The sequence below is a fragment of the Leptomonas pyrrhocoris genome (assembly GCF_001293395.1).
Source record: "Leptomonas pyrrhocoris isolate H10 chromosome Unknown, whole genome shotgun sequence".
Taxonomy (NCBI): domain Eukaryota; phylum Euglenozoa; class Kinetoplastea; order Trypanosomatida; family Trypanosomatidae; genus Leptomonas; species Leptomonas pyrrhocoris.
In genome coordinates, this window is record NW_015438362.1 from 251604 (window position 1) to 275824 (window position 24221).

At 53.8% G+C, this 24221-nt stretch overlaps 14 protein-coding genes across 25 annotated transcripts in view; all 14 read right to left on the reverse strand.

Moving 5' to 3' along the window:
• Nucleotides 1-316: 316 nt before the first annotated feature.
• On the reverse strand, nucleotides 317-1143 carry ABB37_03724 (putative mitochondrial hypothetical protein; the record flags this gene model as incomplete). Its single annotated transcript, XM_015801146.1, has 1 exon — nucleotides 317-1143. Exon 1 carries the CDS (start codon nucleotides 896-898, stop codon nucleotides 317-319), a length of 582 nt encoding a protein of 193 aa, XP_015659766.1. The 5' UTR covers nucleotides 899-1143.
• A 449-nt stretch (nucleotides 1144-1592) lies between these two features.
• ABB37_03725 (hypothetical protein) lies at nucleotides 1593-1965 on the reverse strand (the record flags this gene model as incomplete). Of its 3 annotated transcripts, none has more annotated exons than XM_015801149.1 (1): nucleotides 1593-1965. In XM_015801149.1, exon 1 carries the CDS (start codon nucleotides 1899-1901, stop codon nucleotides 1593-1595), a length of 309 nt encoding a protein of 102 aa, XP_015659769.1. In that variant the 5' UTR covers nucleotides 1902-1965. The 3 variants fall into 3 exon arrangements, with proteins under 3 accessions (XP_015659769.1, XP_015659768.1, XP_015659767.1); XM_015801148.1 differs by having other exon boundaries at nucleotides 1593-1954; XM_015801147.1 differs by having other exon boundaries at nucleotides 1593-1948.
• A 648-nt stretch (nucleotides 1966-2613) lies between these two features.
• ABB37_03726 (hypothetical protein) lies at nucleotides 2614-3313 on the reverse strand (the record flags this gene model as incomplete). Its single annotated transcript, XM_015801150.1, has 1 exon — nucleotides 2614-3313. Exon 1 carries the CDS (start codon nucleotides 3283-3285, stop codon nucleotides 2614-2616), a length of 672 nt encoding a protein of 223 aa, XP_015659770.1. The 5' UTR covers nucleotides 3286-3313.
• A 436-nt stretch (nucleotides 3314-3749) lies between these two features.
• ABB37_03727 (putative mitochondrial hypothetical protein) lies at nucleotides 3750-4123 on the reverse strand (the record flags this gene model as incomplete). Its single annotated transcript, XM_015801151.1, has 1 exon — nucleotides 3750-4123. Exon 1 carries the CDS (start codon nucleotides 4056-4058, stop codon nucleotides 3750-3752), a length of 309 nt encoding a protein of 102 aa, XP_015659771.1. The 5' UTR covers nucleotides 4059-4123.
• Nucleotides 4124-4914: 791 nt separating this feature from the next.
• On the reverse strand, nucleotides 4915-5481 carry ABB37_03728 (putative mitochondrial hypothetical protein; the record flags this gene model as incomplete). 3 transcript variants are annotated; one of them, XM_015801154.1, is made up of 1 exon in its annotated part: nucleotides 4915-5481. In XM_015801154.1, exon 1 carries the CDS (start codon nucleotides 5368-5370, stop codon nucleotides 4915-4917), a length of 456 nt encoding a protein of 151 aa, XP_015659774.1. In that variant the 5' UTR covers nucleotides 5371-5481. The 3 variants fall into 3 exon arrangements, with proteins under 3 accessions (XP_015659774.1, XP_015659773.1, XP_015659772.1); XM_015801153.1 differs by having other exon boundaries at nucleotides 4915-5471; XM_015801152.1 differs by having other exon boundaries at nucleotides 4915-5465.
• A 579-nt stretch (nucleotides 5482-6060) lies between these two features.
• On the reverse strand, nucleotides 6061-6358 carry ABB37_03729 (putative ribosomal protein L29; the record flags this gene model as incomplete). Of its 3 annotated transcripts, none has more annotated exons than XM_015801157.1 (1): nucleotides 6061-6358. In XM_015801157.1, exon 1 carries the CDS (start codon nucleotides 6271-6273, stop codon nucleotides 6061-6063), a length of 213 nt encoding a protein of 70 aa, XP_015659777.1. In that variant the 5' UTR covers nucleotides 6274-6358. The 3 variants fall into 3 exon arrangements, with proteins under 3 accessions (XP_015659777.1, XP_015659776.1, XP_015659775.1); XM_015801156.1 differs by having other exon boundaries at nucleotides 6061-6337; XM_015801155.1 differs by having other exon boundaries at nucleotides 6061-6291.
• A 731-nt stretch (nucleotides 6359-7089) lies between these two features.
• On the reverse strand, nucleotides 7090-7332 carry ABB37_03730 (putative ribosomal protein L29; the record flags this gene model as incomplete). Of its 2 annotated transcripts, none has more annotated exons than XM_015801159.1 (1): nucleotides 7090-7332. In XM_015801159.1, the coding sequence occupies exon 1, from the start codon at nucleotides 7300-7302 to the stop codon at nucleotides 7090-7092; it is 213 nt and encodes a 70-aa protein (XP_015659779.1). In that variant the 5' UTR covers nucleotides 7303-7332. The 2 variants fall into 2 exon arrangements, with proteins under 2 accessions (XP_015659779.1, XP_015659778.1); XM_015801158.1 differs by having other exon boundaries at nucleotides 7090-7313.
• Nucleotides 7333-8065: 733 nt separating this feature from the next.
• On the reverse strand, nucleotides 8066-9051 carry ABB37_03731 (putative mitochondrial short chain dehydrogenase-like protein; the record flags this gene model as incomplete). 2 transcript variants are annotated; one of them, XM_015801161.1, is made up of 1 exon in its annotated part: nucleotides 8066-9051. In XM_015801161.1, the coding sequence occupies exon 1, from the start codon at nucleotides 8972-8974 to the stop codon at nucleotides 8066-8068; it is 909 nt and encodes a 302-aa protein (XP_015659781.1). In that variant the 5' UTR covers nucleotides 8975-9051. The 2 variants fall into 2 exon arrangements, with proteins under 2 accessions (XP_015659781.1, XP_015659780.1); XM_015801160.1 differs by having other exon boundaries at nucleotides 8066-9045.
• Nucleotides 9052-9775: 724 nt separating this feature from the next.
• ABB37_03732 (vacuolar protein sorting-associated protein-like protein) lies at nucleotides 9776-11005 on the reverse strand (the record flags this gene model as incomplete). Its single annotated transcript, XM_015801162.1, has 1 exon — nucleotides 9776-11005. Exon 1 carries the CDS (start codon nucleotides 10832-10834, stop codon nucleotides 9776-9778), a length of 1059 nt encoding a protein of 352 aa, XP_015659782.1. The 5' UTR covers nucleotides 10835-11005.
• Nucleotides 11006-11956: 951 nt separating this feature from the next.
• On the reverse strand, nucleotides 11957-14437 carry ABB37_03733 (hypothetical protein; the record flags this gene model as incomplete). The annotated part of the gene is made up of 1 exon (XM_015801163.1): nucleotides 11957-14437. The coding sequence occupies one exon, from the start codon at nucleotides 14435-14437 to the stop codon at nucleotides 11957-11959; it is 2481 nt and encodes an 826-aa protein (XP_015659783.1).
• Nucleotides 14438-15656: 1219 nt separating this feature from the next.
• On the reverse strand, nucleotides 15657-16485 carry ABB37_03734 (Snf7-like protein; the record flags this gene model as incomplete). 2 transcript variants are annotated; one of them, XM_015801165.1, is made up of 1 exon in its annotated part: nucleotides 15657-16485. In XM_015801165.1, the coding sequence occupies exon 1, from the start codon at nucleotides 16311-16313 to the stop codon at nucleotides 15657-15659; it is 657 nt and encodes a 218-aa protein (XP_015659785.1). In that variant the 5' UTR covers nucleotides 16314-16485. The 2 variants fall into 2 exon arrangements, with proteins under 2 accessions (XP_015659785.1, XP_015659784.1); XM_015801164.1 differs by having other exon boundaries at nucleotides 15657-16477.
• A 366-nt stretch (nucleotides 16486-16851) lies between these two features.
• On the reverse strand, nucleotides 16852-17942 carry ABB37_03735 (glycosyl transferase-like protein; the record flags this gene model as incomplete). The annotated part of the gene is made up of 1 exon (XM_015801166.1): nucleotides 16852-17942. Exon 1 carries the CDS (start codon nucleotides 17701-17703, stop codon nucleotides 16852-16854), a length of 852 nt encoding a protein of 283 aa, XP_015659786.1. The 5' UTR covers nucleotides 17704-17942.
• Nucleotides 17943-18997: 1055 nt separating this feature from the next.
• On the reverse strand, nucleotides 18998-19848 carry ABB37_03736 (hypothetical protein; the record flags this gene model as incomplete). Of its 2 annotated transcripts, none has more annotated exons than XM_015801168.1 (1): nucleotides 18998-19848. In XM_015801168.1, exon 1 carries the CDS (start codon nucleotides 19598-19600, stop codon nucleotides 18998-19000), a length of 603 nt encoding a protein of 200 aa, XP_015659788.1. In that variant the 5' UTR covers nucleotides 19601-19848. The 2 variants fall into 2 exon arrangements, with proteins under 2 accessions (XP_015659788.1, XP_015659787.1); XM_015801167.1 differs by having other exon boundaries at nucleotides 18998-19845.
• Nucleotides 19849-21065: 1217 nt separating this feature from the next.
• ABB37_03737 (putative mitochondrial 2-oxoglutarate dehydrogenase E1 component) overlaps nucleotides 21066-24221 on the reverse strand; it is a gene marked incomplete at its 3' end in the record, with an annotated part of 3912 nt that continues 756 nt past the window's right edge. For both annotated transcript variants that reach the window (XM_015801170.1, XM_015801169.1), the window contains exon 1: nucleotides 21066-24221. This exon is cut by the window's right edge. In XM_015801170.1, coding sequence (XP_015659790.1) covers nucleotides 21066-24116 — 3051 coding nt within the window. In that variant the 5' untranslated portion in view covers nucleotides 24117-24221.

Genomic DNA, 24221 nt, shown 5'->3' on the forward strand with positions numbered 1-24221 from the left:
CAATCATGCAACCGCCAACGTCTGCGCATCTCTTTACTACTTCGATGAGACTTTTTTGGAGCACCAAATGCGCTTCATGGCGTAGATGCGATATCGTACTTGGCCTGTTGTTGCCCTCGCGCGTCCATCAGATGTGCTTGGAACACAGATTCTTTTCCTACCTTCTCTTAACCTTTGCAGTCACGCTGCTATGTAAGTAATCAGGCCCCCGAATAACCTCTCACAGCTACCCGACACGCGCTCCCACACACGCACACGCACACACACGTTAACAGAACAACAAGAAAATGGTCACGCGCGCATGCGTCATTGGGGCTTAGTTGTTGTACAGCGTGCTGCGGCCACCCTTAACGTAATCGGGCGTACCCCAGCGTCGCTGCAGGTTGCCGTGCGACTTGATAATGTTCCACATGTGCGCCTTACGCCACTGACTAAGAGACGCGTTCTCTACCGTGTTGTCGGCGATGATGGCCTGGATGCGGGAATTCACGTACTCGTCCATCACCGTGTTGTTTGTCGCTTTGCCCTCCTCCGTCAGAACGCCCTGATTCCACCGCATGATCTGCGAGTGGGACGGGTGGGAGACAAGCACGCCGCCGTCCTCGAGAGCAAACATGCGAAATGTCGGTGACAGAGTGCGCGTCGTGGCGGTCAGTGCGCTGTTGTCGGCGAACACGTCTCGCTGCCTCGCCTCCGCGGTGGGCACCGGAGGCGGCGGCAACACCTTGAACCGTCGGTCTTTCTTCGGCGTGTACACGGACATGCCGAAGCCACCAAAGCCGTAACGAATGAATCCGCGGTTGTACACGCGGCCGTAGCGGGTGCCGGCGTTGGGGTGCTGTGCGCGCTTCTTCTGGTGCGACTGGACGCGCAGCAGGGACTGGGTGAAGCGAAGCATGATGAGCTAAACGGGCAGTGCCGTGAAAAAGGCGGCGTTACTAAGTAACTGAGGAAGACCTGCAAATATATATATGTGAAGGAAGAGAAGAGTAGACGTCGCACAAACACACAGACACACAGAAGCACGGACAGCTCTGCGTTATGTGCCTTCAGAAACTTCTCCCCTCGAAAAACTAAGGTGCTTTTAATACCTGCCTTGGACAGCGAGAAGCCGCTGAGCTCAATCAAGCGCAAAAATGCTTCTTTCAAAAGTCGTAGGCGAGAGGAGGAAATGAGAAAGAGGGAAAGTGCAAAGAAACATAAAGACCCGAAAAAGCAGATGGTAGCAGTGCTATCAGCATCAATGAGAAAAAGTGCTGTTGTCGCAGTGCACAGCAGTCAACCCCTTTAAAGGATCTCCCCTTCCTCTTTTCGTTTTTAAACGCAGCAGTTACGTTCCACAGGCAGGTTGTTTCTCCAAGCGAACTCTATCGTATTGCTTTTACTGCCCGGTATAAAGACACTCTGATTGCAAGAGAGTACGTGCGCACACGTGTAGCATCTAAAAGAAAAACAAAAGATATCTTCAACGAGTATGGAATGCATGAAAAGAAAGCAAAAGGAAATACTACCGTAACTTTTTCTGTTCTCCAGCAAAAGGTTGTCTCTCTTTTTCCTTGTAACGGGCGAAAGACGACCTTGGAGACGTTTGCTTATTCTTGCCGACGGCGGCGAATCGCCTCCACGCGTTGCGCAACAGGATCGTTGTCACCCTGCTCGGCTGCCGACGACTCCTGTGCTTCTGCGATGCGAGCGAGCAGTGAGTCCACCTCTTCTTGAAGTAGTCTTGAACGTTGCTGTGCAGCTGTCACGTCGCGCTGTACGTCCTCCTCGAGGTGCTGCAGAGAGGTGACTGGATCGACGGGCACCGGCATGTGAGACGGTGGCAGCCGCCGCGCAGAGGACGCCTCACCGGTTACAAACGGCGGAGGACTGCAGCTCACAACGTCCGTGTGCATCATCAAATAGCTAGTTTTTTTGGGGGAGCCGTTCTAATACTTTTTGGTTCTGTCGCTATGTATGTGCTAATCGATGAGCAGAGGTAAGGTTTTTTTTTAGGACAAAGAAGAAGGCTGCATTGGCCAGCGTTAGAGCATTCAACACCATTTTTTTCTGGTCTTGTAACGACAACGTGACCACACGACACGTGCCTCAACTGTGAGCTTCCTTGCACAAGTGCCTTTGCTAGGATAACCATATGGAGAAACACAAACACCTGTGGCTGGCCAGTTGGAAAAGAAACCAACTGACCGAGCCGTACATCACAACGTCAGACGACTGTTATCCGCATCTTTTTTGCCTTCTTCTTTCTGTGTTAATGAGATGCTCTCCGTGGAGCCTTCTATGCGGTGCAAGAGACTGCCCTTTGCGTGAAAGCCCCGACCGACCTTCACTGGAATGCAGTCGGCATGATGCATCCTTCTCCTCCTTACCCCCCCCCCCCCGGTCCAACGAAAGAGCAGAAAGGCTGCGCTCCACAACTTGTTACCCTTGTCCCTTCCCCTCTCACCAGGAGGCCCATACATGGATCTATCTGCTCGCTGCGGCGCACCGAAAGGAAGCCTATGACATCGCAGATAACCAACGGAATCAAACAAGGCAAAAGAGCAGTACTGGGCGAGCGGAGTCTCACTCCTTCCAAACTCCCACCGGCTTTTATCCCGCCTATCACGCTTAGCTGCGCGGGCGGGACTTGGAGTAGTTGTCCACAATGCGCTCCAGATTGCGGAAGTGCTTCCGCTTCAACATGTCAAAATTAACAGCACCAGTCTCGTCGATGGACGTGGGATCCTCGCGACGTAGGTACTCGGCAATGTTGTCAATGAGCTGCTGCTCCTGCATGGAGGCGATCACCTGGTAGAGGCGGTCCGCATCTTCCAACGTGACGCGCTGGTCGTCCTGGTAGTTGTGTCGGATACGTTCCAGCGCTGCCTTGCACTTGCTTGCCTCCGTGGCGAGGAGCGAGTTGGCGCCGTTGAAGGCGATGCTGTTCTTCCAAATCAGCTCCACGTCTTCCATCACTTGCGCCGCGGTGGAGTACGTGTCTCCTTTCACGATGTTGTCCAACACGTGCCGCAGACTCATCGGCGACTTGACCACATCGTAGTAGGTGAAGATCTCCTGCGCAAGCGCGTTGACCGGCTCCTGGAACCACACGGAGCTCTGCTCCTCACTATAGAGTTTGTAAAGACAGTGATACAGCTCTACCACCTCCGGAATCGTCTCTAACGATTGACGATACGCGTGCTTGCCACTGGGCAGCGGGCGCGGATGCTTGAGAGCGCAGTCGATGTACTGGATCCAGTAGTCGATCTTGCCCAACGCGTCTCCCGGCTGTGACGCCATGATGTGAGCTATAAAAAAAAGGTGTTCCTTGAAAATAAGGACGAGGAAACAAGAAAGAGATAGCTGGAATAATAATAATAATAAAACGAAGACTCAGTCCATTCATCGGAAAAGCAGCAAAAGCGCGCTGTGACCACCTCAATTACGACGAGCTAGCGAAGCAAAGCAGTCGCCTTTCTGTGTCGTAAATGAGGGAAAACGGTGACGCAATGAAATGAGTTGCCCATTGCAACGCTGCTAAACCACCAGCTTTCTCTTCGCTTTTCTTCGTTGATATAGGAACTGTTGCTGACTTTGAGTTTACTGTGAGCTACGATGTACACGCCATCTGCGGTACACACGTGTATAAAAGGAAAAAAAAACACACGAACCAAACGAACGGACGGACGGACGAAAGCAGTCAAACACCTTGAAAACAGCACGACGCTGCCTTAGCAAACACTTAGCAGAACTTCCTTGGTTTATCAGCGGAAATGTGTGGGAAAACCTGGCTCGTCCTGCCGGTCCGCCACGCGCACGCGAAACCCACGGAAGTTCATCTGGGTCGCTTGCTTCTTCAAGTTGGTCGCGACGGACCGCTGCCACGGCGGCAGCGCCGTGTCCGGCACGAAAACAACTCCTTCAGCATTCTTCGCCTCAAACTCCTCGAGGCGCCGACGGTTTTCAATCATCACTCGGTCGCACGTGACGGGCTTGTATGGCTCACGCCGCGGCAGGAAGAGCATCTGCTTGCTCGTGATCTTTGCCTGCTTTGCAAGACGCTTGAGACCCATGATAAAAATGGTGGTGTTGCACAGCGTGAATTAAATAATTTTCTCGTGCGCGTCGAAATCGCTGCTAACAACAACAAAGAGGAAAACAGAGAGAAACGTCGATGACGTGGTAGAGAACGCCAAAGGCGCATTTTGGCACGGCCCTGATGCCTGCCGCTGCGCAAAGCATGCGTGTGTAGAGTGAAACTCTGTCTCTGGCTACGCGGACTCTCGCAACCAAATCTGTCTCTCCCACAGCATTTCTCTCCGTCTTGTATACGATTTTCACATGCGCGAGCTCCAGCGCTCCACTTTCGTTTTGAGGTGTTGCGCAAAGAGAATAGGTGGATGCAGTATTTTTTCCCCTTTTTTTCTTCCTTCGTGACAGCTTAAACAACACTACTGTCATTTTGTTTCATCGTGGTTTTGTTTTTGTATGTTTTCGCAAACAACACGTTGTGATCGAGTTGGTACTAAATATGTAGCTATTCCCTACAGCAAAACAAAGCTTGGAAGACGACGACAGTGAATCCTAGACGCACGCAAACACACACACACAGACACATACAAACATATATATCAACAGCAGCAACTCAACTTCTTCTCAGCGCCAGGGGACGCCGGCTTTCCCCTCGCATCTGTCTTCTTTTGGAAACAACGCGGTCGCGAAACGGCACACCATGCGGGAATTGAAACGAGCATCGTAAACTCTCCCGCACGCCACCATGTACGCAGAGAAGCGCCACGCAAGAGAGGAATAAACGATGAGAGGCGCACTTAGAAGAGAAAACAAAAACAGATTGGAAGCGCTGGGTCGTTTCACGGTGTGCCTTTTTCCCCCTTTTCCCTTTCGGCCAGTTGTATCCGAGGCCGGTTCTTAGTGCTCATCCGCCTTTTCGCCGTCCTTCGTGGCGTTCTCCCCCGTCTCGGCAGCAGCTGCGGCAGCAACGGCCGCCGCCTCCTCCGCTCGCACATCTGCCTCCGTCATCACGACAGGTGCCGGCACGAGGCGTCGGCACGATCGGCGACCGATGCACATGGCGACGAAGAAGAGGAGAGGTAAGGCGATAAGGTGCAGGAGTAGCATCTGCGGCGGGGGAAAGCTACCAAACGGGTGCTTCAGAATGTACCGCGTCTCCACCCCGAGGCGGGCTACGCGGTACTTCAGCAGCTTTGACTGAATCAACAAAAAGTCGGAGCTAAGCATGCTGGCCATGTCGCTGTTTTCGGCTTTGCAGGCCGCAAGTGTCTCGTTGAAGCTCTTCGCCTTGCCTGGCTCCTCTAAAAAGACGCTGACAGAGCGTCGCAACACGTACGAGGAGCGGCGGAACATTTTCTCTCTCTGCGTGGGTGCTGTGCTTTTCCTTCTCCGTTTGGGGGCGTCACTTCTGCCGCACTAGCAACTTACGCACTTGGGAACTCTGAAGCTGACACTCAATGAAGCTTGATCGCACAGTGGGCCAACAAAGGCGTTATGAAAGGAATTGCACAAATTGAAAAAGGTCAAAGAGAGGGAGAGAGAAAGAGAGAGAACAAAGACAGCGTACATGTAAGATATCTATGTTTGAGGGGTAGATGCCGCAGTATGCAGTGAAAGCAGGAATGGTCTGAATGCCGACGCGTGAGATGGATCGTCGCATGACAATCGGGTTTGCAGGAAGACGAAACCGTGAGTTCCACAGAAAGGCACAGCTGGCTTTCTTGAACGAAGCCTCACCCTATCCAGGCAGTCTACCTCGTTTAAGCGCGGGTGGAACTCAACGCATCAGTGGGGAAGTCGTCTTGGAACATATCCACCGTGCACGAACGCTCCACTCAATTCTTTTTATCGACTTTTAGTTTGTCATGGAAATGAAGAATCAAATAATCACAGAAAAAAAAAAGGGGTTGGACATAGCTTATTCAACTCTGTTGCAGAGAAACCAGTGAGAGAAAATATGAAGATTCGAAAGAAGCAAAAGTTGCTTCGTCCAAGGCGACCCTCTTCTTCCCACCAACGCAGCGAGTGTTTCCACCTCGGATCTTAGTTCTTGGCGGCAAAGGCGGCGATGCGCTCGCGACGCTTCTGGATGGCGGCCTTCTGGTTGTGCTTGCGGACGCGGCGGGCGTTCACCAGCGCAGGGAGCCAGCTACCACGCTTGGAGTTATGGAGAAACAAGGGCATGGGGCCCTTGATCCCATTGCGGTGGTTCTTGCTCGACTGGTTGTGGTTTGTGTGGTTCTTCGACTTGGCCATGGTGGATAAACTAAAATCTGCGGTACGTTTCAAGTCAGCGACGAAGGTGAACGTTGTTTGGTTCGATTGCAAAGTATACGAGTCCCGAAATACATATATATAAGAGGAGTTGTGCAAAGAAATGCGTGAGACAGGGGAAGAAGAAAAGTCGGCAAGAAGAGAGGAGTGGCATTACATCACGGCCGTCGTTGGCATAGTAAGAGGAGAACAACATGCTGGAAGGTGCAAATTAGCTCGTTGAAACACCCCCAAAAAAGAACGCTGTGGGAAGCAAAGCGCACGCCATTCATGCAAACTTGCCCAATTGCCACCATCAAGACAGATGATGATACTTTCTACTGTTTATTTAGGTTGAGGTCGAAAAGGAAAAGAAGAAAAGAAAGAGAAAGGTGCCAAAGGGCAACAGTGTGGAGGCAAGAAGCGAGCAGTCGCCAAAGTGGGGGGAGAAGATGCATCGCGCCCACGAGGAAATTAGCTCTTTTGACCTTTTTGGCACCCCTCGCTGTTGCCCCTTCGACACCTCCCGTCAACACGAAACATGATACCCCGTGGCGCCACCGATGGTGGAAAAGGAAACAGGTGCGAGGAAGAGCGTCGTGTAAGAAGTGAGAAATGCAGGAATCGGTGGAGAGAAGAAGAGGCTCCATTTGCGCTGGATCGCAGCGCATGCACGGCGCTTTCATCTTTCTTCCCCTCCTGCATCTCGCCCTTTCTCCGTTACCCCACCGGGACGCCAACGTCACGATACGCGCAGGTCCTACAAATACACAGAGAAAGAACACATCACAACAGGCACTAGCAGAGTAACATCGGATCTTAGTTCTTGGCGGCAAAGGCGGCGATGCGCTCGCGACGCTTCTGGATGGCGGCCTTCTGGTTGTGCTTGCGGACGCGGCGGGCGTTCACCAGCGCAGGAAGCCAGCTACCACGCTTGGAGTTATGGAGAAACAAGGGCATGGGGCCCTTGATCCCATTGCGGTGGTTCTTGCTCGACTGGTTGTGGTTTGTGTGGTTCTTCGACTTGGCCATGGCTGCGACGCTGTATATGTATTGTGTGACTGCGTTCACCGACGTAGAGGGTTTGATGAAGACGTTTTTTTTTCAGTGAATATGAAAAGCGGATGCCACATTTCGGCGTGGGAAAAGCACGCAAACAAGAGGGAAGAATCGAAACAGTCAAGGGAGGTGTGCGGTTTAGAGAAAGGAAAAGAAAGATGACGTCAAGATTAAGAAAGCAACAGAAGCGTCTTCGATGGCCAGAAAAAAAAAAACAATAAGATTTGCGTGCTTCAAAACACACAAAAAACCTTCTCACCACTTGACGAAACGGACATGTTGTCGTCAATAAGTGGCTGTTTCTTTTCCTTCAACGAGTGGATCATTTCTTCTTTTTCCCCTGTGGGTGTGTGAGTGCATTTGTCGTCGATTGTTGGCAAAGAGCCAAATGCAAGCCGAGCAGACTTTCAAAACGGCTACCTCTCTTCCGTTATCGCCGAACTCGCGAGCGACAGCAACAAATATCACACCCGGTAAAGAAGCGAGGTGCAACAACGACCAAAGCGCCATTTCCTTCTCTCAGCAAGCAGGAGAAGAAAAAGGCCGCAGTAAAACAAAAGAGCTTTACTGCAACAATACCAGGGCGTATTTTTGTGGAAACTGACACGCTCTCCCTGCAGCATGGATGTACCCGGCTTTTGACGCTTAGAGCACCATCTTCTTTTTCTTTTAACCATAAATAAAATAAAAGCGTCGAAGCAGCGGACGATGTATGTGTGTTTGTGTGTCAGTTTAGCTAGTGATGTTCCAGCGATTTGAGACTCTTGCGCTTTGCCATCACATCCACAATACCCGTCAAAAAAGGCCGCAGGTGATAGCCCAGCTTGCCAGCCGTGGTCATGATCACCTCCGCATCGTTGCACAGCGCTCCGTTGACGCACTGACGCGCGCAGACCGCCGGTGACACGCCGCGGCGCTGGCTGCCGGCAAGCGGCTGCCCATCATTCGTCAGCACGCGACTGTGGAAGTCGGTGTCGACGTAGCCGGGGCAGCACAGCGTGATGCACACCGCCGTCTCCCCGCGCAACGCGTTCATGAAGCCCTGGACCGCGTGCTTCGACGCGGTGTACGCGCTACGCAGAATGGACGGCAGAACGCCCGCCAGCGACGACATGACAATGACACGACTCGGCGAGCTCGTGGAGTGTGTCTTGGACAGCATCGGCAAGAAGGTCTGCAGAAGGCGCACATTGGCAAAGTAGTTGATGTTCATCATATCCTCGCAGATCTTCTCAAAGGCCGGCTCGCTAGTAAAGGGGGTGATGGCGCCGGCACCGGCATTCAGCACCAGGTACTTCAACGGCGCGGCGCTGCTCGCGTACAGTCGCGTGTATTCGACACGGACACGGTTGGTGCCATCTGCGGTGCTGATGTCCGCTGCAATGTACTCCGCGCGCGGGGCACCAGCTTCCTTGCAGGTCTGCACCGCCATCTTGAGGGCGGCTTCATTGCGGCCGGCCAGCACGACTTCGCAGTGGGCGTTAGCAAAGAGTTTCGCGAGCTCCAAGCCGAGACCCGAACCGCCGCCGGTGATGAGGGCGACGGCGCCAGGCTGAAGACTTTGACGGTACCGGCGGCGGTATAGCACACGGCCGAGGAGCGCCAGCGCGAGCGCGATGGTGGCGGCGACGGTGAAGCGACTCATGATTCAAGTTCGGGGTCTTCGATGTTACAACGCACCGGAGAGTGCTGCGAGTAGTTTTCAGAGATCGTAACTGCAACTACCGTTGACCGTGTTAGGCGATCGGCGGTTCGCGAGACGCGTGCCAAAGGGAAAGAAGAGCAGCAGAGAAAAAAACGTTCAGCAATGTGAGAGTGGGAAAGAAGAGAAAGGCAGAGATGTGTGTGTGTGTGTGGTGGGGGGGGGGGGAGGGCGAGAAAACAGCATCAAGCAACGAAGCCCGCAGCTCGAAACAGCTTGTGATTAAATCACCTAATCTAAATTCATCGCGGCAGCTTCGAGTTGGTTTTCTTTTTAATGCTTAACGTGCATCAATCACGACAACGTATTGGAGAACCGTCATCGTGGCCTCGGGCAAAGCATAGTGCAACGTAGTTTCCTCTTATCACGGAAAAAAAAAAGAAAAACGTATCCCGAGTACGATAATCACTTTCATGGCCATAAACACGAAATAATAACAATGCGCATCTTCCGTTTTCTTTTCAGGCATGGCACAGAAATTGTCGTAGGAAGACATGCCACAATCCAGAGAGCAACGCAACACGTGAGTGAGTGAGAGAGAGAAGAGGCATCGGGGGCGGCAAAGGTCCTCCACCGCCACCAATGAGGCAACCAAATGATCAGGAAGACCACTTTAATAATCCAAAACACGATACGATCTCGCAATAAAGTGGAAGAAGGACGAGGAAGCAAAGGAAAGCCTGCAGATGATAAAAAAACACGCCCACACCTGAAGAAAACAGGAGACAAAAAAAAACCTCCTGTTCACTTCGTTTCAGCTTGCAACACTCCTGAGGGGGAGGAAGTGAGGGGTCGCTCCTGACCAGTGCGGCGGTAGAGCTGAATTTCCTGCTGCTTGAAGTAGCGTCTGCCCTCTTGACTCACCAGTACAAGATTCAAAAAGTAGCGAACGCTAAAGAAATCCTCTACGTTCTGGAACGTTGGGGTGAGGCGCGGGATGGATTTCAGATACAAGCGAATCGGCACCACCTCCCCTACAATCGGTGTGCCGTCCATCACCTCAAACTTCTGCAGCGTCTCCTGCTCTATCGACTCCTCTGCCTTACCCGGGTGCAACGCCTCCTTCCGCACTAACCCCACCTCGCCGAAGGCAATTTCCATGTCCGCAACCTTAAAGGTCACCTTGCCCAGCACCCGCTCCGTCATGTGAAAGACCTTCTTGTCGTAGCGGAACTCGATGTGCAGCACGTTGTCCACACCCACGTCCATCGCGATGGACTCCGGCCCAAAGCACGTCTCACGGAAGTAGTTCATGTGCGCCGACGCGTCGGGCTGGGCTTCGCTGAGGGCGTCATCCACGCGATGCACCCAAACTTCCTCCCTAATTCCCGCATCCTTGAAGCGCTGCTTGACGGTGGCCTTCACGTAGTAGGCGACTTTGGCGTAGATGCCCCGGTAGGACTCGTGCTCCTTCGGCGCTGAGAAGGTGAACTCAAACGGTGTGGGCTGCATGACCGTGTCCGGTTCAAAGTGGCGCTCCTGCTGCAAAAACACACTCTTCTCCTCCACATCACGAAATATGGTGACGACGCCGATCAGCTCCACTGTGACGCCGCGGTGCGCGAATGAGGTGCCGCTTGGAGTGAGCACCACGCGGCCCTTCACCGGCTCCTTCCAGGAGTACATGTGCAAGCGCTCGCTGACCTGGTCGTAGGTGTCCACCGCTTTAAACTTGTCTGCCTCCGCCTTTCCGTCGAGGACGATCTTCAGCTGACAGCCGTCGATGCTGCGCATCATACGCCCCAAAAAGGAAGAGGAGGCGGCGGACCGCCTCTTTTCCGGAAACTGCTCATCTTGAAGCATCGCGATGAGGTAAATAAGAGAGAGAAGAAAAATATATATGCTAAAAAAAAGGGGGACAAGCAGTTATTGCTGGAGTGAGCACCTGGTAGCCGCGTCCTCTTCGTTGTCCTTCCCTCTGCCCCTGTGCAGATGACTGCTGAAGTCGATCTCTCTTTGTGTCGTTGTTGTTCCTGGCGGCAGACAGCGGGCGGCAGTGCGGGCGAGGCAATACGGAGAGAGAGAGAGAGAGATGGGGAGAAGGGCAATGCAGTAAAATGAGATGTAAGTCGAAGGGAAAGGAGTCATGAATGTTGAAGCCAGAACTTTCACTTGTGGCGTAAAAGCAGGCGGGAGAATACGCCGTTGGTTTTTTCTTAAAACCAGTCCTCCCTTCTGCATATCAAAGGAAGCAGGAAAATATATATATATATATACTTAAGACCCAGTTGCTGAGATGAAGATGTCATTCCATAATTCTTTAGGTTTTTGTTTCCTCCCCCAAAAAAAGAGATACCTGCTTTTCTTTTCTACACTGTAAGTTGACTGCTTGCGCCAGAAGCGCTAAACCACAACAGTGAGAAAACTCACAGAAATAAAGAGCAGCAGAAGTATTTTTGGATCGAGCAACAGGTCAACAAGTTGCAGCAAAAATATATATAAGGACAATAATAATAATAATGTTTTCATAAAATATACCTACACACACGCGCTGCACTGCTTGGGCGAAAATGTATTTCGCTTTCAAGCAGTTAGATGCTCACTCTCATGAAGTGCTTTAACGAAGCGTGAAAGAGGGAAAACAACAGCAGCGAAGTTCACACCTCACTGTTCCTCACGCTCAGCCGCCCAGATGGGAATACACTTGAGGGAGAGAACCCGAGAGGGAGCGACAGAGCACGTAAAAGTCGGAAAACATTTTTCGAGGAAATATATAAAGGGAGTGGTACTTGAGCAAAAAGAAAAAGGTTTCTCCTGCCATTATTAGTCTTCACTATTTGATAGAAAAACTGTTAGAGCAAAAAAAAAACTAAGCTGCTTACTGATCATAAAGACGTTTTCGAGGCAAGCAGCTCAAGGTGCAGTCGGGTTCTTCAATTCCAAATTGTTCTCGCCTACCTTCTCCGTGTTTCCCTTCTCGACACCTCATTCCATGAGATCCTCGTCATCCGAAGCGTAGCGCTTCGTCTTCGATGTCGACTTGACCTTCAGGCCCTCTAGCTCTCCGCTCCACGACAGTGTAATCGCCACAGCCAGTGCAAACAAATCGGAGAGGGGGTTCTTCGTGAGGAGATGGTAAAAGTACACTGTTTGCCCTTTGTTTTCGGCCAGCAGCTGAGCCCCGCTACCGTTGCCGCTGTTCTCGGAGTTATCCGCGGCGGGTGCGACGTCTGCTCCTCGGTGTGTGGCACTCTTGGCCTTGCGCTTCGAGGGCGATGTGGCGGTGCCGCTCGTACTGGAGCGCATGGCGGCAAACATAGACGTGGCCCAGCCCGCATCCCTCTCCTTTTCTTTCTCCGCCCCGCTGCCACCCGATCCATCCGTCGCCGGGGCAGAGCTGCGCCGGGTTTTGGAGAAGAAGTTGCGAATGTGATGCCCCGGCGAGTGTTGCGTGACGTCCTCACCGTATAGCATCCAGTCCCCTCTCGAGTTCGCCGTTGGGTCGGTGTGGGCCACCACCACACCCAGCTTCGCCCGCTCGCCCTCCACGTAGTGGCGGCTGTTCTTCTCCGTCCGCACCGGCGCACCACCGACGACGTTAAACACGGTAAGCCGCGTGCGCAGCCGACTGCGACGCAGCAGATAGCGGGCGTTCCGCTGGCCGTCGCACACGATATAGAAATTGTGGATAGGGTGCCCGGCCTCATAGAGCAGCTCACCAGTGGCCGGGCTGCTTCGAATCGCACTGAGGAACTGCTGCTGCCGCTGTGGCTGTTGTCCACTTCCCCGGTCACTTTGGGTGTTGTCGTGGCCGGGTAAAGAGCCAGGGCTCGCCATGGAGGGCGAGGACGAAGGAGAGCCCGCGGAGTCGACGTCACGCTCCTTCGGTGACGCGTAGAGACGCCCATTGCGGAACTGCCCGACACACTCTGGCCCGTTGTACCCCGTGATGCTGCCATCGGCGCCGTAGGTCAGCGACATGGCCACGATCAGCCGATCCTCCTTCTGCGCGGTGCCCGAGCGGCCCGAATCCGTGAGCTGTAAAGGTTCGCCCGCGGATGGCAAAGGAGGAAGGCCAGCGGCCGCAGCGCGCGCCGGCGTACTCGCCGTGGCAACACGGCCGCCCTGCTGCGACGGCGAGGGCGGTGTGGGGGGCGTGGTGGGGATGGGGGCGGAAGCGGTATCGGGCTTTAACGGCGGTGTCTCGGGCGCGCTCCCGTCGGCGGCGCTCCTGCCCACGGCGTACTCGCTGGCGCTCGAGGCTACGCTGAGGGAGATGTCCAGCGCATCTTTTCGCGCACCCTCCTCGTCCATGTTCGCCATCCACGCAGACACCGCACGCGGCACGCCGATCACCATGCGGTCCGGCGTGGGGCTGATACCGCCAGAGGGGGGGTTCTGCTGACTGCTGTTGGGCGTCTGCGGCTCCGTGCCGGGGGTGGGACAGTAGAAGCTGTGGAGGGCGAGCGGGTCGACGTCGAAGAGGCTGCCGTTGTCGTACACGGCCGTGGAGGGCCCTCGGATGAGGGAGGCGGACTCGGACGGCGCCCCGCCCTCGGCCAGGCGGCGCACACGGCGCACCTCCGCCTCCACTAACGGTTCCAGAACGTTTTCCTTCCCTGTCCCGCCAAAGGCCGGGTGCACCTGGTCTGCATCCATGTACGGCTGCAGCGCGGTGAGGGTGGGGGCCCGGCTCTCGAATTTGATCTTGTCCTGCACCCGCACATCTACAAAGGGGCGCAGAACCTTCCACGCCGCCGACACTGTCCAGCCCGTGTTAAAGATGAGCAGACGGCGCATGATCTCCGGGTAGGCGACCTGCAGAATGTGCGTCACGCCTTTCAGAAAGCCCAACGTCGCCTTGTTGACGCTGGACATGGTGATGCCGCCGAGGTCAATCACGTAGGTGCAGCGGTCGACGCCGCGGGCACGGCACGCGAAGCGGCCGAGCTCGATGGTCCGCATCTGCCCCCGCAGGAGCTGCTCCCCGGTGAACAGCTTCATCGCCTCAATCAACTTCGCCGCATCGGGCGAGAGCCACAGAATGGGGAGCCCATCCTTGTCCAGCCCGTACATGGGGCACGGCGTGCCGTCGCTGTAGCAGGGAGAGAGCACCGCCCCGATGGTGGGGTGCAGCTGCTCGGCAAGGAGCCCGTCCAGGTGCTCCTTCGCGCGCAGCTCCATGTACTCACGCATCCCTTTATCCGCCAGGTTCACGTTCCAGTGCTTACCGATCAGGAAACGGTAGATGAGGTCACAATCGCTCGCCTTGTAAGCGTCTGCGAAGGGGAGAAGGTCGAAGATGCGGCTCAGCAGCTCCTTGTTCTTTTGGCGCTGCTCCTCAGTGAAGACGACCGGGCCAGAGTTTTTCTGAGCCGCAAAGTCCTTTTCGTACTGCGCCTCCCACCCACCAGCGGCGCTGGGCGGCTTTGCCACAGGCAGAGGGGTGTTATCCAACTCAAACATCTTGAGCTATAACTGCTGTCCGCTTCAAGTTCCTCTCTTCTTGTGCGACTCTGTTGATGTTAATCTTGGTTGGTGTTGCTAAACGGATGAGCAACGCCGATGAAGCAGGACGTATCGCAGTGCTTTTCTCCGGCTTCAAAAAGATTGCAGATATATTTTATATATAAAAAAGCTTTGTGCCGAGGAAAGCAGAGCAGGCACAGCAATCTCCAATATATATGTATATGTATTTGGCGGCCTACAAGAAGAGGCTCACCGGCATGCGGAGAGAAGAACACACACACACACACACACACAAAAATCTTTAAGAACAGAAAACGAATCGGAAAAGAAAATGAAAAGATGACAGGACGTGAGGGGTGACGATGGGCGGTGTGACGGACCGCAGTGAAGTAGGAACAGGCGTTTCTCTCTGCAGCTGCTATGGAGAGGAGGAGACAAACAAAAAAAGGAGAAGGAGGCAACAGTGAAAGGGGAGAGGGAAGTGCAGAAAAAAAAAAGGTTAGCATGCGAAGTAGGAACGAAAGGTTTTCAAGAACAGCATGGAAATATCTCAATTTCTCTGCATACGTCTTGCCTCTTTGGCAACATAATACAAGGCTTTTTAAGAAGCGCTGCTTCTTGAAATCTGTCATCGAAATGACTCTCCCTTTTCTCTCTTTTTTTCAGAGAATTCTCAGACGATGTGCTTCGTTCAGTCCACACGCAGGCGCGACAACATCAGTCGAGAGAGAACGTGCAAGCAACACACAAAAAATAATAATACGAAGGACAGAAACAGAAACGTTGTAAAGAATGAGAGAGAGAAAAGCAAAACAAGCTGGCCGGGCGGAAACTTCTACTCACGGATCCAGCAGCCAAAGCAAAAGCCGAGAAGAGACATACCCCGACAGCGCTGGTCAACACAGGCGGAAATACAACGGTAACGAAACAAAAGGGTGCGAGGGGAAACGAAAAGGGCAAACACGCGAAGTGCACGCATAAAGCAAGGAAAACACAACAAAAACATCGCAGGGAAGCGCGAAAGGAGAAGGATGAACGGGTTGAAAAAAAAATCTGGGTCGTGGCGCTTGCTCTCAGTCGGGAAGGGTGGTGATGGTGGTGGCAGCTGTCGCGAACGCACACGTCGCGCTCGAGCCGAGAACGTGCCGCCTCGCCAAACAGGCTTGCAAGTTGCAACAACGCGATACTGCCCGTATTTGTGTTCTTTTGCTTCTTCCTACGCGCTGCGCAACGCATTGAACTTTTGCATGAGTTCATCCTCCTCCTCGTCTGGCACCTCTTCCTCCTGCACTTGCTGCTGCTTCTGCGGCAGCTTCGATGTCCCGACACGGGCGCCGGACATCTGACCCTGCACCGTCTCCATCACCACCTTGTTCACTTCATCCTCCAGCTCCGTATCGCTAATGTCTTCGTCCAGCGCGTTATCGATGGATTCGTTCATTGTCTCCTCAATCAGACCCGCCTTGGCCATCTCACGGCTCATCGACATCATGGATTGCTGGATCTCCTTCACCTTGACGAGGTTGTTCATCTCCTTCATAATCTCCCCGCTCTTTTTAAGCGATCCCGTCATCTTCATCTGACTCACCTGGTTCTGCAGCTGCATCGCTACAGAGTTCATCTGCGCCTTTGAGGCGTACATGCGGTTGACCGCCTTGCGTGAACGAATCGTTTCCTTGGCAAGCATGCGCACCGCCACCTGATCGCCTTGCTTGGCGGCTTGCTTCATGGCCATCTTCGTCTTGGCCTCCTCACGGCGAATCTTGGTGACCTGCATTTCGATTTTGCGCTGCTCCGAGCGCAGGTTGCGCGTCCACTGCCGCACCTCCTCCTCCGGCGTCGGCTTATGAAAAAGTCCACCGAACACGGGCATATTGAATTCGCTGTCGTGGAGTGTGAAATATAGGTAAGAGAGACGAAGTTGAAAGCAAACAAATAAACACACAAACAAGCAAGCCGAAAGCAAAAACAATAGCGGAGCGAACAGCACAAGACGCAAAGGTTGAATGCGGTGTTTTCTTATGCTTTCGTTTATTCTTTTCAGCTTGCGAGCAGCATACAGAGCAAAGCGAAGAGGGAGGGAAGTAAAAACAGAAAGAAGCGAACATGAAGAATGTTGCCAATGTGCATTTCAACTCGGTACAACGTCACAATGCCAGCGAGGAGGCTTGCATCGCAGACAGCGCCGTTTGCTTTCGATTGACAACGCGTTTTTCTTTTGTCATTGGTCGCTGTTCGACTACGTGGATGCGCGGTTCGGATAATGAATAGGTTTTCTTTTAGTACTTTGTTTAAGCGGTTCTGTGAAGAGTGTAAAAAAAGGCGGAGTCTTGAGAGAGAGAGAGAGAGAGAGAGAGACAGAGACTCTTCGATACTTACACTACAATAGCAAAAGCAAAGATGATTTCTCATTACTGTACGCCTTGTTGAATGTCCGTTCCCAGGTGCGCGGACTGCCGCATAAGAGGTGGCTGAAGCGTGTAGCTCACAGGGTCCAACACGTACGGCACCGCACCTGGCGCAGACTGGGGCCCAGCTGGCAGTCCCACCTTCATAGTCATCATCGTGTCCAGCTGAAAGGTCAGGGGCACACACGTGGCGAGCAGACGCCGTGCGCCTTGCGGGCTAAGCAGATAAGCACTCGTGGTGCGGTGATACTGCGGGACGTGCGCCACGCCCTGCGCCACACGCGCCGAATTGCACTGCCCAGCCGTGTCGAGGCCACCGACGTACACCAGCTCCCAATTCGAAGGAACGCGTTCCATGCGGCGCCGCAGCTCTTCCAGAAAAGAACTGGCGGAGTTGTTTTCGCTTTCGACCAGCTCTGCGTCGTCTTCCAGGATCAGATAGCCCTCCTGCGGCGTGGTGGATGCTGGTGATGACGAGCAACGCAAGGAAGAGGCGGGGATATTGCCCACTTTGGACAGAGACGCAATGTAGCTCCACAACTGGATGTGGCTTAGCGCACACCCGAGGGCTCCTCGATTCAGGTCCATGCCCCAAATATGGTGAGTATTTGGTTCCCGCAGCCGCATTAGACCAAGACGAGACACAAAGCCGCAGTCATAACACGCATCCACGTCCACCAAAGAGCCGTCTACCGCCGCAACACGCGTTAGCAAGTCCGGTGCTAAGCCAGCGCGTGTGCACACCTGCGAGATGGACACCAAACGATCGGGCCGGCGATCCAAATTGATGACGAAAACACCCTTCAATGAGAAGGGCTCTACAGCAGGACCAAGTCGACAGAGGGAAGGACGCATGAGCACCGCCAAATTAGCTGTGATGCAAGCGTTTCAGTCTTAGAAAAAAAAAATGGAGCGCCAAGATAAGTTTTGTGTAGTCTTGGTTACGTATTTCGCATGACGAGGCAGAAGTGCCCGCCTATCCTCCCTTTTATTATTATTAGGGTTCAGATGTCACGGCGTAAAGATGAGCGCTTCTAGGAAATTGTAGACGAACAATCCACTTGAAATCGCAAACGCCGTTTTGTTGGCCACGCTTGCCATATGAAAAGAAAGAGGAAAAAAAAATGTGAACGAGAAGGGAGAACTTAGAGGGGAAACAGCAACAAAAGTAACGCATATAAACAAGCTTGAAGAACTAACTTATTACCTCGACAGGTAGCAACGGCAAAGAAAATGACGAGGTTGATTCCTTATTTGCTTTCCCTTTCCTTTTCCTAAAACACATCTGCAACAGAAGCGTCACACCCTCAACTCTGGTGTTCGCTCTCTCGCCCTCTCCTTCGGAGGTGGAATGAAGCAACAGCTCCCCTCCCCACTCCCGAACCCCCCCCCCCAAAAAAAAAAAACGAAAAACAAGCGTCGCATCGGACACAATCTCGCACGGCAACAGTGTGTCAAAGCAATCATGAAGGGCATTTGCTACCTGCTTTTTTCCGTTCTTTCCTTCTCTCCTTGTCACACTATTTTGCTAGAATATGATATTCGCTCGTTCGTGAAAAAAGGGGGGAGGAAAAACAAACACAGCATCGGCGGCAAGGAGGCCGGGGTGAGTGAAACAAACAAAGCACCATTGACAGATACGGCCGTGCGCTTCGCCTTCAGGAGTGGGTAAAAGCGAAGGGAGGGTGTGCAAGTGGGACAAGTACTTACGAAAACGAGAAATGAAAGAGGGGAAAACACACGTCATGCTTCGCGAACGTAAAAGTGAAGAAAGAAGCGAAACAAAATACGTTCTCCAGTAAGACGCACTTTCTAAGGTGCAATCCGCCCTTCAAATAATTTAAAAAAAGGGGATCGTCGCTTCTCGTTTTCTTCCAGCATTCAAGTGATGAATGTGCTCTTGTAGATGAGCACAAAAAGGCAAAAAAAAGGAAGAAGCTCTTCTCTTTCAGCTTTCAGCTCTTCAGGAAGTGTACTCCTGAACAGATCAAAACCCACGGACGTTCAGCACTACGTCTCGCCTCACCAGTCCCGTGCTAACCCACAAAACAAACGCCTAACACAGAACAACCATACCTGTCCCTACCAACATCAAGGGAGGAAGATCAGAGACAGAGAGCAACTATTGGATCAGAGAAATACCTCCCTCTTAACGCCAAAGGCAATTCATCGACGTTGACCAGCGCACCGGACCTAGCAGTTTTGAGCGGCAGCAAACCATCGGGTTCACGGGGATTACGTCATCCAGGTTGTGGCCCTTTACCAAATGCAAGTACTTCCCTTCGTCATCGCCCACAATGACTTGAAACGTCGCCGCCAGGATGGCGCTCGGCCCTGACAGCTCGATCTCCTTGTGCGGCGACATCTGCATAAGGTACTTGTAGCTCTTCGTACTTGCGTTGCCCTCGCGATGGAGGAGACGGAGCACCTGATTCGACTTGGATTCAATCAGCTCGTCGGTTGGCTTTGCGTAGGACCGCACCCACTCCTGATCGTTCTCCAGCTCCTTGTGGCACTCGTAGCGATGCTGCAAGTCGTCGTAACGCCAAATCTGCACGAACTGCCCGACACCGCCGAGCTGCACGGTCCAGTAACCCTGGCAGGCCCCGACGGTGGGACGCAGGGACATGTGCTTCATCGTGAGCTGGTTGAACGCGTCGTAGTTGTGCGGCGCGATGGTGTGAGTGCGCAGCTCGTACACGTGCGAGGGCTGCTTCGCGCCGCCTAGCCGCTTCGCGCACAAACGCAGCATTTGCACTTATTCGTTGTTGCTGCTGCTGCTGCTGCTGTGGTAACTGATAGTGATCTTGAGGAGGAGTGAGCGTGTTGCCGTTCTTCTTTTACTGCTACTAGTACTACCACTACTGCTATCTTGTGCGGTTGAGGAAAATCACCTGCAAGCGAGGTATTAGTCGTTGTTTTGTCGTATGTGTATGTGTGTGTGTATGTCACTGTAAGTGTTTGCCTGTACAACTAGAGAATCGTTGCGTGTTCTACTGCTGAGAGAACAATAAGAAGAGAGCGAAGGCAAAATAGGAGAGAGAAGGAGAAGCAGAACTGCAGCGTCGAGTTGGGTATGAGAGCCAATCTGCGCCGCTCTGCTGCCTCAACCGGCAACATTCGACAGCTGGTCTTATGCAAAAGACACACACACACAAACAAACACACGCCGACGGCTTCGCTGTGGTGTCAGCGGTCAGTGGAGTGACGCGTTCGTGCGCATCACTCTCAGCACTTCTAACAAAAAAAAAGAAGGAAGCCAACAGCGATAGCACAGGAAGCAAGCCCAGTTGATGGATTTCAATCGAAATTTAGCTTGATGAGCTGCTACGGCGAATCACAAACAGAAGAAAGAAACTCGGAACAACTTAAAACCTCAAAGATGTGTGTGTGTTTGCAGCAAATGTGGAAGTTCTTTTTTAACGGCATTTCGCTAGAGTGAAGAAAACAAGAAAAAAAAAATAGCTAACGGTGCTTGCGAAACAGCGTTTCTACTCGTTCACCAACGTAAACAAAGTAATGAAAAAATGAGAGAGAGGCGTGAAAAGGGAAGCAAGGCAGTGCGCACAACGTCTTTCGCACACTGCAGCACATCAACAAGACAAATACAGCGGCTGGTCGCAAAACAAAACAAACAAAACAACAATCGGTCTGGATCGTATCCTCTTCATGGGACAGAAAAAAAAAATGTCGACAATACAAAACAACGACACACACATACAAAGAAAAGGCTAGCGTGAAGGGGCACCCTTGTCGCTCCTACACACACGCACACGTGAAAGAAAGCGCCAACGGTGTCTTTTTGCGTGTGTTCGCTTGACTATGCACCATAAAATTGCCGCAGCAGCGGCACAGCACAGTCCGTCGATACCCCACAACGAGAACAGAAACCGGAAAAAGATACGCGTTCGGTAGAAAGGAAAAAAAAGGAGGAAGTAGATCATAACAGTGATAATAAACAATAAACAATAAGCTAGAAGTCATTTGTGAAATATGAATGAGCTTGGCAGCTGTCGTCTTACGCAGTGAAATAAGCAACAAGGAACAAAACCAAAGCTCGTAGGGTCGTTTTTTTTTATATATTTCGTCCTTCGCGTACGCATGGAAGTCAACAGCTAACACACGGCTCGCAAAGCCGTTTTCAACGTCATTATCGCTGAGCTCTATGAGAAAAAAATGGTCCTCTTACAAAGCCACGTGATGATGTGGATCTTTGTTTAGCTGAAGCACTTCTCGCAAATCAACTCCTGCTCCCTGTCGTGCTTGCTCTTGTAACCGGTAGAGGGGGCTGCAGAGATGGCGCGACCTACGTAGCGAAGCTGGCGCTGGCCCTTGGTGTACTCGTCAATGCGGGGCTCCACGTGATTCCAGGCACCCATGTTCTTGGGCTCTTCCTGCGCCCACGTCAGCTCGGCGCTGCTGTACTCCGCGAGCAGCTGCTGCACCTCCGCGACCGGGAAGGGCGAGAGCTCTTCGATGCGCACCAACGCCACATCCTTCACGCCCTTCGTCTCACGGTACTTGTTCAAGGTGTGGTAAAGCTGGCCGCTGCAGAGGACGAGGCGGCGGGCCTGGCGGGCCGGGACGGTGGGGTCGGGGATGACCGGCTGAAACTCGCCCTCCATCAGCTCCGACAGCGTTGACACGTTCGGCGCACGCAGGTACTGCTTCGAGAAGAAGACAACGAGGCAGTTGCGGAAGTCGCGCTTCACGTGGCGGCGCAGAAGGTGGAAGTACTGGGCCGGGGTGCTCGGGTACGTGATCTCCCAGTTTACCCGGTGCGCCCGCTCCTCCCTGCTGTACGCCGGCGTCGCGACGTCCTCGTTGCTCATCTGCAGGAAGCGCTCGAGGCGGCCGCTGCTGTGCTCCGCGCCCTTGCCATCGTAGCCGTGTGGCAGCGTCACGACACAGGACTGCTGCTGGTTCCACTTCGACTCCCCTGCGCTCAAAAACTGATCAAAGACGATCGTCCCCCCATTCGCAAAGTCCCCGTACTGCGCCTCCCAGATAACGAGCGTGTTCGGGTCGTAAAGAGAGTAGCCGGCGGCGTAGCCCAGCATGCCGTACTCGCTCAGCGGGCTGTTGTTGATGATCATCTTGCCCTGGCCATCGCTGATATGCTGCAACGGGACGTAGGTGCGCTCCTTCTTCTGATCGTGCACGACGGCGTGGCGATGGGCAAACGTGCCGCGCTCCACATCCTCGCCGGTCACGCGCACCTGGTGCCCTTCGAGCAGCAGCGAGCCAAAGGCGAGGGCTTCGGCGGTGCCCCAGTCGATGCCGGTGCCGGCCTCAATCGTCTCGTTGCGGCGATCCAGCACCGTCTTCAGTTTTGGGTGCACCTGGAAGTCCGGCGGGTACGTCTTGAGTGCCGTGACAACTTTGTCGACGGTGTCCTGCGTGATCTTCGTCGGCTGAAGAGTCACCTTGCCCATCTCGTCCGAGTACTTCATATTCTTCCACAGCGGCGGGATGCTTTTCTTGAGGTAGTCGGCGTAGTTCACTTGCGCTGCCGCGTCCTGGAAGGAGCCATAGCGGGCCTTCTCGTCAATCGCCTTCTGCGTCACCTCCTTCGCCGTTACGCTGCCGTCGGCGATGAGAACCTCCGAGTACTTGCTGAACACGTCGGGCATGCTGCGAATGCGCTCGTACATGAGGGGCTGCGTGATGCTCGGGTCATCGTTCTCATTGTGGCCGAAGCGGCGGTAGCAGACGAGGTCGATCACGACGGACTTGTGGAACTTCGCCCGGTACTCCGCAGCAAACTCGAAGACACGCACGACCTCCTCTGGGCAGTCGCCGTTGACGTGCAGAATAGGGCACCCATACACGCGGCCGAGGTCGGTGCAGTAGGCGCTGCTGCGGCTCGATTTCGGGTCAGTCGTAAAGCCGATCTGGTTGTTGCAAACCACGTGCACCGTGCCGCCGGTGTTCTGCTCGCCCACCTCGCTAATGCACATCGTCTCGAAAGCCACCCCCTGACCAGAGAAGGCGGCGTCACCGTGGATTTCAATCGGCAGCACCTTTTGCCAGCCCTCTTCACCGCGTGCGACCTGCATCGCACGCGTGTAGCCTTGCACGAAAGGGTTGACCGCCTCGAGGTGAGACGGGTTGCACAGCATCTCCGTCTGCAGCACCTTGCCCGAGAAGAGCTCGAGCTGCGCGCGGCAGCCAAGGTGATACTTCACATCCGACTGGATCTGGAAGGGGTGCAGCTCCTGCCCTGTCACGCCGATGAACTCCTTCAGGATGACCTCAAAGGGCTTACCGATGATGTGGCACAGCACGTTCAAACGGCCACGGTGCGCCATGCCCAGGTTGATCGTCTCCACGCCAAACTTCGACGACCTCTCCAGCAGCGCACGGAGGCCGACAATCATCGTCTCCGCCCCGTCGCAGCCGAAGCGCTTCTGCGTGGAGTGCTTGCGTTTGAAGTAGTCTTCGAAGAACACGGCGGATGCTACGATGTCCCAGATGCGCCGCTTCTCCTCCTTGTTGAGGACACGGTGCAGCGAGCTCGTCTCGTCCTCCACCTCGATTTGGTTGCGGATAAATCGCTTCGCCTCCGCGTCGACGAGGTGGACCAGCTCAAAGCCGATCTTACCGCAGTACCGCTTCGTGAGCAGGGTGTGGAGCTGCTTGATCGTCATGGGGGCAGAGGATGTGTCCCAGACACCGCCCACCTGGTCCTGGAAGCCGACCCGCACCACGCGATCGGCGTCCTTCTCGCTGAAGCCGAAGTAGGGGAGGTCGAGCCGGACCAACTCCCGGTAGCGTCGCGACGGTGTGCGCTGCGTGATGTCGGTTTCGTCGTAGTTGAGGGGGTCTGTCTGCGCCTTGAGGTGGCCGCGGTCCTCAAAAGCCTGAATCATCCACGTCAGGCGACCGCAATCCGCCAGCGACTGCTTCACCTCCATCGGGTCGCTGCTCTCTGTCGGAAGGACGCGGATCGGCGCGTCCAGCAGACCGTGTTCGTACTCACCAAGGTCGCTGCGCGAGAACAGCTGTGCCCACGACTCATCGACCGATTTCGGGTTCTTTTTCCATTGGTGGTACAGATCGTCGATGTACATCGCCGAGGAGCCGGTGAGGAAGCTATCGTTGTCATACAGCAGCTGACGCTCCGGCACGACATCCGCGGCGTGACGACGGCCCACCATCAGGGCCGTCGCTGCAGCGGGGGTTGCGGGGGCCTTGAACGCTGCCGCGGTGATGCCCGCCGACATGCACCAGGCAAAGCCGCGAGCCGGTACCAAACGGCGCATCATGGTTGTAGAAAACGTAAAGCAAAGGGGAAGGAAAGTAAAAACGTTGGAGTACAATGCGTTATATATATATATATATATATATATATATATATATATATATAGTAC